The sequence below is a fragment of the Aphis gossypii genome, chromosome 1, assembly GCF_020184175.1.
Source record: "Aphis gossypii isolate Hap1 chromosome 1, ASM2018417v2, whole genome shotgun sequence".
Taxonomy (NCBI): domain Eukaryota; kingdom Metazoa; phylum Arthropoda; class Insecta; order Hemiptera; family Aphididae; genus Aphis; species Aphis gossypii.
In genome coordinates, this window is record NC_065530.1 from 51,777,594 (window position 1) to 51,793,552 (window position 15,959).

Genomic DNA, 15,959 nt, shown 5'->3' on the forward strand with positions numbered 1-15,959 from the left:
CAATGGCATTTCGCGAATATGAAAAAAAATAGTAAATAAAAATTAACATAACAACATCATAACAAGAATAAGCTTAGTTTTGTTCAGTCCACACATATTATTTGATTATAATAAAAAAAGATATTTTGACTTTTAGGTATAAATTATTAAATTATTATCTATGACTAACGCCATGTCGTTCAAATCCACCACGAGACAACGTCATTGTGGTTTTCATTACACCCGAGCATTCAATACGCTTCTGCAGTATCGCGTGCATCCTATTTAAGTACACGGTTATGCAGGGACATGTCCTTCAACTAGAACAACAACTTGTCATAAGCGTTGCACGTGACGGTCCTCTCAACCTATCGACAATTAATTGGCTTTACAATAGCATGTATTTTTTATGTTAATCACAATTTTTATATTCTGATATGAACACGTATTTACAGACTAGACGAAGGAAGAGTGCTCCGAGCAATTTTTGACGTTTTCAAGGATTTGAACAATAAGCAGTACCTACATCTCATTACAAGAGTTCAACATGTATAACGACATCCTTGTTTTTCTTTGTTTCCTACAGTTGATCAAACTTTTTGTGCGTATGTGATTGTGCTCATATAATTTAACGATAACGCAATGACAACAAAACTTACATTCTTTGTGATGAAAAAGTTTTTCGAGGTGATCTATTACATCCCATTCTTCACACACACTATACATGTTCACACAGGGTAACCACAAACCTAAGCATAGTGATCGTGTATCAGTGTGCGGTGTGGTACATGCTTTCAAGTTGTATATTATTACGCACTTTAATATATCGTTGTTTCACCCCAGTTGAATCTGTACACGTCTGTCAGTTATGTTGTAATGTTAATAATTTATAGATATGTAGTATATATGTAGGTAGTATATACTATATATTCCTATATCATAAATTTATTCTTTCATTCATTTATGAAATAAAAGTGTTTGCAGTTTGAAATATTGGTTATTTTTTTCAGATAATTATTAGAAACAAACTTTAGCACGGAATTTATAATAGTATTATATTTTAGGACTAGGTACTAGGTACATACATTAATTTAATTTTTTATCTGGTTATTAGATTTTGCACTTTAGTACGTTGATATTTAAGAAATACTACCTATTACGCACAAAATGTATATTTTTCATACATGTTAATCGATCGATAAATAGTTTATAGATAAATTTCATAAAAAATACAGCGAAGACTGTCTATTGACGTAAAAAATAATAAGGTTCCAGCAAAAATATAGTCATTCTAATGTACTTCGACCTGTCTGTAACGAACGATTAATGGACTCTTTTTATTACGGACACGGACAGTAATATTTTTGATAACGGACAACTATCTTAGTTCAAAATTAAATGCATGTGAATATAAATATGTACAATATGAACAATGAACATATTCCCTAACTATACTTATTATATAAATATTAATACGTATTGAAAATTTGTACAATGTACATATATAACCACATTAATAAGAAACACGTATAAAAATTAAAAAATATTCAATGATGCTTATCAAGTATCGCTTCGATAATACGTTTTAAGTATATTACTTAAAATATTATAGTATATATAATATTATGTATAGTACATATTGTACTTCATTCCAGAATCCTTTCTATAACGTACACCTGTCTATAACGGATACTTTTAATGGTTGATCGTCCCTTATAGGTAAGTTTCCCTATATATTTATATATAAGTTTGTTGACTGCTCTTTCATGTAGATAAATAAAAAAAAACAAGATACTTCGTACTTCGAGAAATTTTTAACATAACCTACAATCACTGACGTTTGTAATATGATATACAATTTCCATCATCCTTGTATCAAAAAATGTACTATAATAATATTACCAATTTATTTTGATAGTTTCGTGTAAAATCACTGTATTGTGGTGCCTCTATTTCACAACATGTTTTTATTCGTAAAATCGTATATAGTGTATACACTATACATATTATACTATTGTCAGAGTCAAACGCATGATAACACGACGTGAAATGTCATCATATATTCGTAAGTGTGTATTATTTAGAAACCTTTTACGATTATTTCGTGAATAATTTATCCGTTAAAATTGTTTTTTTTTCAAATAATAATATATACAGTAATGTGTACACAAAGTGTATACATTTTTGAATCGTTTTTATTTGTCTCTAACAAAAGCAAAAAAAAAAAAAAAACCATGGTGATCTTAAATAATATAAAAATTGTATTATCACAACCCGTACACACGTTCTAAGAAAGACGAAGATTTCATGAAGGTTTAAACGAAAAGTATTTAACTGCTACAGAGTAACAGTGTTGAAAATAAAGCAAGGTGTGCGGAGTACATAAAATATATTATATTATAGGTACGCTGCGGGAAGTACATAATATAATAATATATAAATCATGGCTAAAATAATATAATAATATAATAGAAGGTGTGGTAATGTGATATATTTTAGAAATAAATTACGTTAACAGTAGACGTAAAGCAAAGTGCCTGGTAATTTTATTAAACTATATTGTTATAGATCGTTAATAATAATTATTATTATAACAAAATGATTTTATATTGTTACATTTTTAAAAAAAAAGCGCAACGCGGATTAAGAAGGGTCAAGTAATAAAGTAAAAACATATAGATCCATTAATGCAATTCGTTTATATTATCATGCACGTGTTTGAATGGGAAAGAGAAAGGCCTCGGCTTGCATATATATGATATTCAGATATTATAGTCCCATGTGGATTACGACTGCACATAAATCGCGGGTTCAACGTTTGCAGTTTACGGAAGCATTCAGAGTTTAGGTCACGTTTATACATTTTTCATCGCACTTTGTACGCACAGTGTGTGCATTCGGGTCACGCGTTTTTCCACGCAGCCTCCGTCCGAGCCTCCAATGCATCTCTTCTGCCGGTTCCGTTTTGAAACTTTTTGCATGCGATCGAAGAGACCTGAGCAGGACATCGGTCCCGCAGGTGCGAAGGCACGTAATAATACATATGATTAATAACAGATGGCGCACAACCTCGTTTTTGAGCAGGGGATAGGGGGTGATTTTGGCTCCGAAGGGAGTGTGCTAACAAATACGACTGATGACGTACGGCGTGTAAAACAGGGGACTGGTGAAATACAGCGCACAGCGATGTATAGTAATGATCTGCTGACAGAACACTGTTGCGCGGTGTTGGTGTTTCGACTTTTAAACATGATAATTTATACGATATGATATATTATTATATGTTCACTACATCGTTATGAACTTGTAGTAGGCGATAGGCAATATATCTATTGTACGATTGGATTCCTTGTGTATGTTCTTTGAACTGAAAGCGTTATGTTTTATACGGTTAGTTTATAAGGCGATTGCCTTAGGTTAGGTTAAGTATTAACTTACATCTTCGACATTTTAACTTTTATAAATTATAATATAGATAATCCATTAACCAGTAAACATTTGATTTGAAATGCGGTTTGCAGTTATCGTGTGTCTGTGTATTTACGTCACAGATTTATAGTTGATGTATATATATGCATTATGCATCGTGCACGCATATATATTTGTCTGTATAATGGCGAATGAGTAATATAGAATAAGTGTGTAGTTACTTCAATCACACGGCTCAGTAAATCAAAACGAACGCGATGTGTATTCGTCTGTGCTCTCTCTAGTTAGAAGTTATTTATTGCTCGAACGCAATGACTTGTTATACCTAGTCCACGGGATTTAATGGAACGGTACAAGTTTCTTTAGATATACCTAACCGTAACCGTTCAAAGTTTGTTTCCTAAGCTGAAAATCATTTTTGCTGCAGTCATCTAGAAATGAGGACACGCATTGATTTATTTCACGATTTAATTGAAATTGACATATCTATATTGGAGCGGAAACATATAAATATTCAAAACGTTGTGAAGTGTGTGTATAATGTAATATGCGTGTATAAGGAAAACAGAAAAATAGAACAACTTCAAAAACAGCATGTTAAATTAGAGTTTTAAAAGTAGATTAAACAAATGCAATATTACTAGGTCATTAGGTAGATACTTTTACATACTCGTATGTACATAAATTGTATTTCAAAAGTTATTTCCATAGAACCAAAGAATACATTATTTTATGATAGTTTAACACATTTTACCCTAGTCTTGACGCTTGATAAGTTTGGCCTTATTATTTTTTATTTAAATGTAGCCTGTGGGTCATTTAAAATGTATGCTACTTGCCTACTTGTATTTGATTATCTCATGAATATTTAGTCCTTTAAGATTATTTAAATAGTTTAGTTTGTTTACCTTACTAAGATTGAGATATCATGTAAAAACTAAATTCTGTTCTTATTGAACGAATCACATAATGTTTGGCGGCTTATAGAATATATACATCTACTAGTTATTTCATTTATATATTTACCTTGCCCTTAAGAACCAATAGGAAACTTCTCTTATTTTACTTTCATTTATTTTATATTTGTGATTTATTTAATATTAAACATGAAAAACCTTTTAATCTATAATAGGGTCACAAAGCCCATCCTATAGGATATCTAGAAAAATATTTTTATTAAAACGCCATCGCTAGGTGGAATGCATAAAATATATTAAATATTGCAGTATAGATTATTATCAAAGTGCATTAGCAGAATCACTATAGGTACATAATAAAGTTATTTTAATATGGAACACTACCTACTTAGTGTTATATAAATTATGTAATATTTTGTCTTGTTTTGAGCAGGAATCAGGAAGCACTAAAATAATAATTTTATTATTATTATCCTTATACTACGTATACGTTATTCAAAAAGGATATTTACCCGTGCACGGTAAAATAACCACCCGAACAGCTATTCCAATTTTCAGTAAATGTTTTAGACGACATTATGTTAGCGAATCTTATACAATTTAACCATAAACAGCTTATAAATACCAGCTGGCCAAAATCGACCATATACTATAATAATATAACGACGTGGTAAACATCAAGCACGGTGCACCATATAAAATGTTATATACGTATATAACAAGTATCGTTATTTCTACACATGTATAACGCGTATATACTACTATATACACATAAATACAATTCCCACAGGTCGTTCAGATATAACTATATAAGCCACATTTCTGTACGCCTCCGCTCTGTACAGTATACAAACTCCGGAGATACCGTTCAAGGAAATCTTAATTCAAATACCCACAGGACCGAAAAAAGATACTACCTACTACTAACTAGAAACGGAGCTTAGTTTCTAAATTCTAGATTATAATAAAATATGTATTTAGGTTCTTATATATAGTTAGATCTCAGAAATATCGTGGTGTTTGTTAACAATTAAAATAAATGTGAAAAACACTTGTGAATAACTAGATACTCTAGTAAGTTTTCAATAATTTTATTGGTCAAATTCATCTTTTTTTTTTTTTTTAACCGTTATTGATTGTTTATGGTGAGTATTTTATTTTATTAATGGATGTCGGTATTTTAGTGAATACTAAAATCATAACTAGATATAATATCAATTTAAAATTTATGGAAAATTCATAATAGCTATACGGAACTCAAAAAAAAAAAAAAATTGTTCATTTTAAGACTTGTGACGCTAAGGTAATTCACTATATCGTAAGTAAATACATAGATAGTATGTCTATCATGAACATAATATATTTTACCGGATATAGGGACTAGGCACGGCGGGAAACCATTCTTTTACCGCTTATAGAGTAACTAAACGTAAAAACGTAAAAAAAAATATGAAAGAGATGTTTTAAAAAAGCATGCCAGATAATAATTCGCAATAAATTTAGCTCTATTACTGCACCGCTGGCTATATTATATATATAATATATATATATATATATATATTATATATATATATATACAATAATACGCACAGCGGTATTTTAAACGATCCTTTGCCGAAAACGACTCGGACTCTTACCGCGTCGTGATATATTGAACACCTAAACCGTTATTGATAATAATAAATTGTTGTATAGTTACTATAGAGTCTATGTATATAAATATCCAAAAAAAAAAAAAAATGCGATATATATTGCGCTTCAGCAGTATGTCGTACGTACATTAAGCGATCATATTATACTATACATACACGTCTCGGCTATTATTTATGTACGAGTATAAACGGCGACCGATCGACGACCGTCAAGATATCTATAAATTTCATCTGTAATCTAAGGTGTGTTTAGCAAATCCATCCAAATGAAAATATTCCTGCGCAGAAGTGCTTCCGTGAAGTTTATCCGGTTTTGAAAATCGTATAAAATATATATTATATTATAATATCGTCTGCACCAAATGACGTCGTGTGACCGACACGATAGACTTAAGTATTATATTATAGTGGTACAGCCGCGCACGTCTATGTGGAGTACAAAAATTTGAGGGACAACGAACAATAATATTAATAATACTATAACAATCAACACCTGGTTGTCGAGACGAATGTCCATCTTGACATCAGACGATGTCGCCATACAGGCTAATGCAGTACGTAGCGTCGGGCATCGTTCCATATGTATTTTATATATATAGTAAACGCAGACGGAGAAAACAATTTTTTTAAATCTTTTAAATTGCATCGCACTTATATGTTTTAATTTTGTCTCTCCAAATCTATAGCGCAGCAATACATTTTACACGATACCGGGAACTGAACTGAGCGTAAAATATCAGACGTATAACACTATAACCTTACCCTATATAATTATGGTTTATATGGTGTTAAATCTATAGGATCGCTGTAAATTGAGTCCCATTTTTTTTAAATTTGTAATGTAAATTGCGGCCTGGGTATATTTTTGTATATCGATCAATATTAATACTTTTCTTAAAATTGTACAGCCGACCGAAAATTATTGGAATATCCCAGTCCGCAATTATTTACGTACATTTACCCTAGATGCAATTTCCGTATTTGTTTATGTTATTTACATAAAATATGACCTTTTTTGGAGGACACAATTTAACGAATGTGGATAGGTAAGGTTAGGCTATACGGCTGCTGTACGATATCGTAAGGGTGTGTCTTGTTAATTTATTGAGTTACTGTACGATATTTTTGACGTGAATCAGCCAGCGGTTACCTATGAAGGTTTTAAGAGTACATCAGTGCATTATTTGTTTTCTTTCTTTGGCCGATGTACAACATGGATAAAATATATTCGCTCAAAATCATCTTTTTTGTGCTTTTTCTAATCCTAAAGTAAAAATAATCAATTAAAGGATTGTAAAAAATTATATTTTTGTAGATTTGGCATATCGAGTATCGATTTTGTCTAAGTGTTGACTAAAAATAATTTAATATCCTTCAAATTTAAACTTTTTTTCTTACTTTTAAATTCGAATATAAAGTCAAATAAGTCAAATAGTTATAATAAAGTATGAAATTGTTGTTATGTTGAAACCTTAAAAATAGTATTCTCTATAATATTTGTAATAAAAAATATTTTTTATTTTATGTGAATGTGTTTTGTGTATTTTGCGTGTGGGGTTGAGTGAAAAAACCAATATTGCTCCAACTTTCTCTAATGTAAATATAAAACTGATTTTATTTCATAATAATTCAAATATTCTATTTAAACCATTTTTGAGTTATTCAATATTTTTATATTCATATTTTTTCAAACACCAATAATCTATTGTTTTCCGCTTCATATTCTTCAAAAGCAAAACAAATATCACAGACATACCTCACCGCACTCCATTTAATTTAACCAGAATTATAATTATTTAATGTTGAAACTTTATAATTACTTCTAGTATAATTTTTAACGTATTTATATTAAAATTGTTCACACAATTATTTGGATTCAGTATTTAACCAATAAAAATGTTAATATCAAACTAAAACTTCTCGTCATAAATTGCTGATTTATATTTAAAAAGGGATAAATAACTTAGGTAACCGCTTGCTGTACAGTATAGGTGTCGAGTTAACCTCGTTATTGAGACGTAACTTACTGTAATATATGTATTAAATATTAAATTTGAATTCGATAATAAATCATTGCATACGAAAAACGATTCGGAGTGAAGACGGTCTGCTAAGTGCTAGTGTAGGTTTTACTATTAGAATTATACAATGGTAGGTTCATTTAATTTTTCCCGAAAACATTGAAGTCGAAAATTTCATTTTGTAAACAAAATATAATAATATATATTAAAAGTTTCAAATACTCACGAAAAATATTTTTAAATTAGGTATAAAAAAATAGCTAAAATCGTCATTTTTCTATTGAATATTTATAATTTCGTCTAAATCTGACTTTAAAATATCTATAACTCGATAACTCGAATAATAATTTTTATTAGGTATACATTATAATATCGTTGGTGCTCAATATTATAGGTACTCACCCCTTTTGTTGAGATGATCCTCAATCATTACTGAGCTGATCATGTAAACGTTACCGATGCTGCCGATAACGGACAGGCCGATCATGATCAACAGCCTGGCCACCCTACTCCATTCCATACTCAGCGTGACAGGCGATACGGCATCGCTGTCCGCCAGCGGTCCGTCGTTTATCATCGTTGTGCTCATAACTGACTCTACGATGGCTTTGGACGTCTCGTTTATCGCGCTCGTCACGTTGAATTGGTCCAACATAGAGTTCTGAAATTAAAAATAAGGTATAAGAATATTATACTTAGAGATAGTAGATAATTTTTTTTTTAATTTTTCTTTTTAATGCAGTTATAATGTATCTTCGTTGCCATTTTTAGGAACTATAATATATAGTTATCCAGAATAATATTAATATTCTGGTACGTCACAATGTATGTATATAATGTATAATGTATATAAATGATTATAAATTATAATAATGTACAATATGGTATATATATATCCAATATTGAATATACATTAGATGATGAGCTGGGACGAAATTCTATATCTGATGGCTATTGATTTTACAATATCTAATATTAAATGTATTTTTCTTAAAACTTTATTTTCCTTTAAACACATTGAAATGCATTACACACGATTATTGACTTCACGGTTTTTATTTTGGAAATTTTAAATATGCATTATAAATCCTTAAAATCATTACACTTATTGCATTACTTTAGTTTATATACAGCACTTGTAATAAGCTATGCGCTAACGTGGCGCCAATATTTTAATAATATATTTATTATTTTTATTATTATACACGAGTTCTACAAATTAAATTTAAGCACGCTATATTGGCTAAAACTGAGGAGTAAAATAATTGCATACGACGCCGTCGTGGGAGTTGATTAACTCTGAACAGATCGACGTCAGACACATTACGCTGGTCGGCGCCATACTTTAGCTAAGGATTCTCTGCAAAGGATATACGATGCGGCGATGGGGCGCAGGAGGGTTTAGCAGTTACCAATAAAATTCCTTTTAATGAGTTTCTGGTAGAAAACGACCTTGAAGAAAACGTGTCGCATGCGTGCCTTTAATAAACATGTCAAACGCTGCCACTGATGACGCCACGGTGAAATGGATCGATCTGGTATTGACGGAGAGAAAGAAAGAAAGAGAAAAACCATAATCGTTAACAAATATACTAATGAATGAATGGCAACGTTGAGCATTTTGAGTGGTCTGCGACTGAACAATATGTTCGTTGTGATGAAGACGAGTTTAATCAAATTCTCTAATTTATATATTCGAACCTTACTGCAATGTTGTCGACACGAAGAAATACATCATAATATAATATAATACTACGCAGTCGATGGTTAATATCAAAGTCCTACAATATCGACGTACAGTTCTTTTGTATAAGATTAAAGTATGTACGCGCAAATTAAAATAAGATTTGATATTTTTATATGTCCCAGTAAATGTGAGATTACGCTTAACAATTACACATTAAATCACATACCTATAAACCACGAGGGTATTAAGCTATTGTGAAAATAAATTGTGTAAACGAAAAACGTATTGTCTTCGATTTTGATTATTATTGATTTATCCCTGAAATTTTGTTTTATGTTGAAAATTATTATTAAACCTTCATTATACGATATCTACCGTACATTTACACGAATTAAATCTACCACAAAACTCTTTGTTATTTCATATTCATTCAAAAGAATTATACTATAATATAATGTATATTATATAAATATCCATCATCGTGATGTTTATTCAATTTAATTTAATGATGATATGAACTGAACTAGAACAATATGTACCTATATAGGATAAAATATATATTACGTATATCAATTTTTTTGTTTATTATTCGCATGTTTTATAGTGCATTGCAACGTACAAAACGTATAATAGTATATATCATTGGATGTATGCAAACAAAATATAATATTATATCATGTGTGGTCAACATGAATAAAACATGTTGGTAGGTTATTGTTAGATTACTTAAATTATGTATGACAGGAAAATGTAATAAGGCATATGTCAGATTCTCGGGAAAGATTTTTTGTTTACCTTTTTTGATAAGTAACAAAAAAATTCAAACTTAATAAATATAACATATTATTATAATACGTTTATTAAACGGTTTTATAAAGCAAATGAGAATGTTAATAGTTAACTCTTATTGTTGAAATAATTGGAAATGACACAGAGCATAATACAACGAATACGAGATAATGATACTGGACATCAATAAATCATAAAATTGTAAAAACATAAAATAATCATAGCTAATTTAAAAATATTCTTTTTATGCATAATATGATTGTTTTTCGATCTTAAAATATTTTTATATATTAATAATCAATATATCATTATGTTTATTACAAAATATTACATAATATTACATATTTTTTACTAAATGTATAATATGAATTTACAAAAACGTTCAATTTTTAAGTATAAACAATATTTATATCATATTTTTCATCGATTCAACACTATACTTATTTCATAATTTTCATAGAACCCACAAAACACATAAAATAAATTAAATTGTGTGCCTAATGTGGGTTTAGTTATGTCTATCGGTGTACAATAGCAAAGAGTGATAAAAAGAAAACAAATATTTAAAATAAAGCGGAAGGATAAATGATATCACTATCAATGTCATAATGTAAAAAACAATAAAATGAGTTTAGCATTGCATAAACAGTTGTTACAAAACTCTGTAATATGCTATATTATAATGGTCAAGAAATGTATATGAACTTAAAAATATTTAAGTTAAATAATTTAACGTAAACTTACTACAGACCCATTAAATAACTTATAGGCCACAGACCCGAGTCACGCACCCGAGTATCCGATAGCCCATCGTCGATCGGACTTTTGACTCTAAACTGACTCTAAGTGTGATTAAAACTTAAACTTAAACTGACGAGTGACAACTGACTGTCCAAAAAGGGTAATAATGTTATACGCTTATACATTAAAGACGCATTATTGTCAAATTTAGAAAACATTGTCCATAGAACAATGATTGAATATTAACTATTATATAACATTATTTCTATCCTAAAAAATGAAAAAAAAATCTCGTTAAGTTAGAAGTTAGTTAAAAAAAAACTAGTTAAGTAAACTATTTAAAAGTAACGTAACTTTAACTTTTTAAATAGTTAGTGCCTATACATACATTTTATTAATCACATAACTTTCAAGTTTAGGGCGACCTTGTCATTCTGAAGAATACGTATAGGAAATTATATTCCTTTGAGGTCTATGATGTCGGGAAACCGTGTTTGAAATATAGACTGTAAGATAATATTTGTTATTGCGAAGAACAAAAACAACATTTTAACGACAAAAACTTTGAACTTTAAAACTAAAAAATGCATTAAATTGACAATAAAAAAAGCCCGTTCATGATGAGACATGTATAATACCATTGATTATACTATGATAATACGTAATATATGCTTATTGTATACACAATTATATATTTTGATATTTATATATTTGTTAAGTGCTAATCTGGTTTCTTTTTTGTTGTTATTTTAATAATTAATATTTATAGGCTTTTTGAAAGTTTGTTTTTGCTTAAAACTAAATATAATGTAATTATAATATTATTTCAAACGATAGATGCTAATTTATATGAGACTAATTGATGGTTGTTTAGAAATGTATGTAATTATGTAAAATAAGAATTTTTACTTAAAAAATTGTATAACACTATACCTATGTGAATATAATAGCATGTCAAATAACATTATTACATTGTTTGTAAATGTGGTTTTTATTCTAAATATTATAATCTGTATAGTTATAATAATTTAAAAAAACATTTTTGTTCTGTAAAATATTTGTATTATACAATGTGATTCACTAAGCATGCTCATCTCCCCCCTTTTTTAATACTGCCGTTATTCAAAATCTAATTTTTGAAATTTTGAAATACATATTAAGACTATGTTTCCAAATTATTGAGATTTTTTGTACTACTTAAAGAATGTCTTGTAGAAATATAAACTTCTACTTTTCAAATGAGAACCGTACTTTTGTACTTTAAATTACAAGATTTAGCAGATTTTTACAAACTAAAATCAAACTTCGGACGAGTAGCTTTTGAATTATTTAACTTTGTGGATTATATGAGTGTTATGCAGACTTGAAACACTTAGTAGTAAATTTTAGTATATCAACATTTTATATTTATAAAAATAGTGCAAGTATATAAACATTAGATAAATCCAGTAAATAACATTAACTTTTTACTTATATTAAACTAGATTTAGGACATTTATCATTAGTGCAAACATTTCAGCAACTAAAAAACTACTCGTTCAAATATTATACTATATAGGTAGCTACATAACAATAATAATAAAAAAAAAACCTAAATAATTAATAGAAAAAAGAGGGAAGATCTCATTTGAAAAACAGAAGTTTGTTTCGTGTATAAGACAATACTTTAGTAGTACAACATTTTTAAAAAAAAAAAATTAAAGTATATTTAAACATCACTAAATAATCTAAATAATTCTTTATAAAATGAAAAATGGGTTAGCGCACATGGTGAATTACTCTGTATAGTACGTAAGGAAATTACACGAAATGTAAAAACAAAGTTTTGAAATTTATTTTTGCCTGCTGATGTGTGAACAAATAGTTGTGATTAAATAATTAATCTAGATTAGTTATTTTTGCATTCAAGTTTTCGAAGCAATTAATAATTGCAGTTGTATGTTATTGATTTATTAGGTTGGCAACCAAATTGCACCAATTATTATACTCTTGAACCTGTCATTTATATTATAATATAAATAATGCCTTACATTTTGAGTGTGTATTTATAGGTATGTACATTGAAGTAGGTACCTGAATTGACTGTTAGTCACAACTTATTTTATTACATTATCATTTTATATTAAAAAATATGTTTGTTTGTCACTACGATTCCTAAAAGCTTTTTTTTATTGATTTATGTATTATAACAGTATGATAGTTTGAAATTATATTTGAAAGTTGATATAACTATAATTGTTCAAAATTAAAATATATGTATTTTTTTTAATGTAAGAGTTAATATATTTATTATTGAATCAACTTTATTAATTAATTTAAATGAATAATAATTAATTTGTTGTATAATTTTATAATAGTATTAAGACATCCGTTTTATCTTTATGTAATAATTTTTAAGCATAAAGGTGATTTTAATTAAATCTTAATAAAAGTACATAATAAAAAAGCAGACTACTGAGAGATTATTGAAATATGCTTAGAATTTTAGGGTTTTAAAAATGAATATATAAATATTAAACGTGGATATGAATTAATACTGGGAATTTAAGAATAACTTTCAATTTAACTTTTAGCTATTATTTTAAAATGAATATTAAATTTAACAACAATAAAAAAAGGTTTGCAAGTTTTTTTATTATTATTTTTTTAACATTCAACTTTCTCTGATAACTTATTTTTCTTATGGCTATAATTAAATTATATAAAGTTTTCTCACATATACCTGCAACGATATAAATTGAATTTAAATTATTTTTTCATTTTTAAGATTTCTTTGAACAGTATAAATTATTGTTATTATTATTATTATTATTATTTGTTATATACACACTTGTTTAAATTAAATTATCAAGATTCTAATCATAAAAAATAAAGAACAAATTTAAAAAGATGATAAAAATAAACATTTTGATAAGTAAAAATTCTAAAGTAAATGCAGACTAACTTTGATATTTATAAAAATTAAATTATACATATTTCTGTTAACATTTTGTATTTTTAACATAAACTATAATTAGAGGTACTTATAAAAATTGTAATACAAGATTGAAAAAATCTTTTATCATAGCTGGATTTTAATTATATAAGTTATTTGAAAATAACAATATATTTCTTCGCACTCCCAGTATATTACTTTCCGAAAACACCCATTTGGTCACTTAAATAATTTCAATATAATATATATTTGTGCGTATTTTTTTTAGTAATGATAAAAAAATAAGATAATCAGTAAAATTATATACTCTATTGAACGCTTGAAATAAATATAAAAATTATGTAAACGTCAAACACAATATTCATGATTATTTCTATTTGGTTATACATTTCATAATTTAAATTTTTTGTCAGATAAATCATTAGGATGCTAGTAAATATAAATTTTATTTTAATACTTCTAATAGCGGGAAAAATAACTACCTATATTATATATAATAATAAGGTATTTAGGTTTAAAAAATAATTTCACTTCGAGTATAAGATCTAAAATTATAATTTATAACTTTATAACTTATAATACCATTGTTATATAATATTATTATTATATGAAAAACTTGAAATTATTTTTTTTGATACATGTATTTACTTTCATTATTTCACTTATAAAAATAACAATCCAAAATTTAACACCTTTATAATAATTGTACCGCTCGTGAATCAAGTTCTAAGATATCTACTAAAGATGTTTCTTACTTATACAGTAATGTAATACACAGAATTATATTAGCATAATATATACTCTCTATGTTATATTATATATATATGTATCTATGGATAATATTATTAGGTATTATGTTATTATAACTATAATATGTCTATTATACACATCTATGATATACATAATATACAATAACCAGTTACTGTTTATTGAATTGATTTGATACGTTTTTAATATATTTGAAATATTTGAAGATCTATGAGCTGTTAATTGTTACTGGTTATTGGCTGAATTACAAAAGTTAATAGGACCACATTTAGCCACCGAATATCATAATAATATATTATATTAGTTATATAAAATACTAAAACCTATTTGCAAACTATTTTGTTTTTTATTTTATTTTTTAAGATCCACGTAGACTATTTTGATGGAATTGAACACAGGTATTAGTAGTCTAGTTACGTTTTGTAAATAGTGAAAAATCAACGAAGCGTTTATAAAAGTATATCGGAATCATTGCCAGCAACTGAAATAAAACGTGATGCGCTTATAGGCTATGTGTATCTTCAATGAGAATTGCTATTCAATTTATAATTTCCGCAACAGTGGTGTAATGTGGGCGCGTCTACGCGTGGGTTAATTTAATTTGATTTTTATAACGTGTCTTATCGGTTATAAATTATAATATACAAAACAAGCAAACAAAAAAACAAACCTGATGAAAATATATAAATTAAAATTGTATAATATTGGAAAACAGGTCTATTCGGGTGCACGGCAATTGAATTGTAGATAATATATTAAACAAACGATACCTACTTCCTTCAACAAAGTATTGCCCATTTTATCGAAGGATGGATAAAAAAAAAAAAAACTAGTTCCGGTAAAATACGACTCATTAATCGATCGTTCGGTTTGCAAAAAGAAAGAAAGAGAAAACTCAGACTAAAGTCTCGCGACGTATGCTGGCTTATATACATCACTTTGAACGTTCTCGCCGTGGTTTAAAATGAATCGATCGAGAGATACGCGAAGTATACATATGTCTACAGTGTAGTATGATGCTGTTACCACGGTCATTGCCAA

General features: G+C 27.9%; 1 protein-coding gene across 5 annotated transcripts in view; it reads right to left on the bottom strand.

The window, feature by feature from the left end:
- LOC114126906 (melatonin receptor type 1A-like) overlaps positions 1-15,959 on the bottom strand; it is a 114,875-nt gene that overhangs the window by 20,384 nt on the left and 78,532 nt on the right. For 4 of the 5 annotated variants that reach the window (XM_050198443.1, XM_050198442.1, XM_050198446.1 and 1 more), the window contains one exon: positions 8,401-8,659. In XM_050198443.1, coding sequence (XP_050054400.1) covers positions 8,401-8,659 — 259 coding nt within the window. Of the gene's footprint in view, positions 1-8,400; positions 8,660-15,692; positions 15,910-15,959 lie in introns of those variants that run through there. The other variant, XM_050198444.1, reaches the window with a different exon arrangement.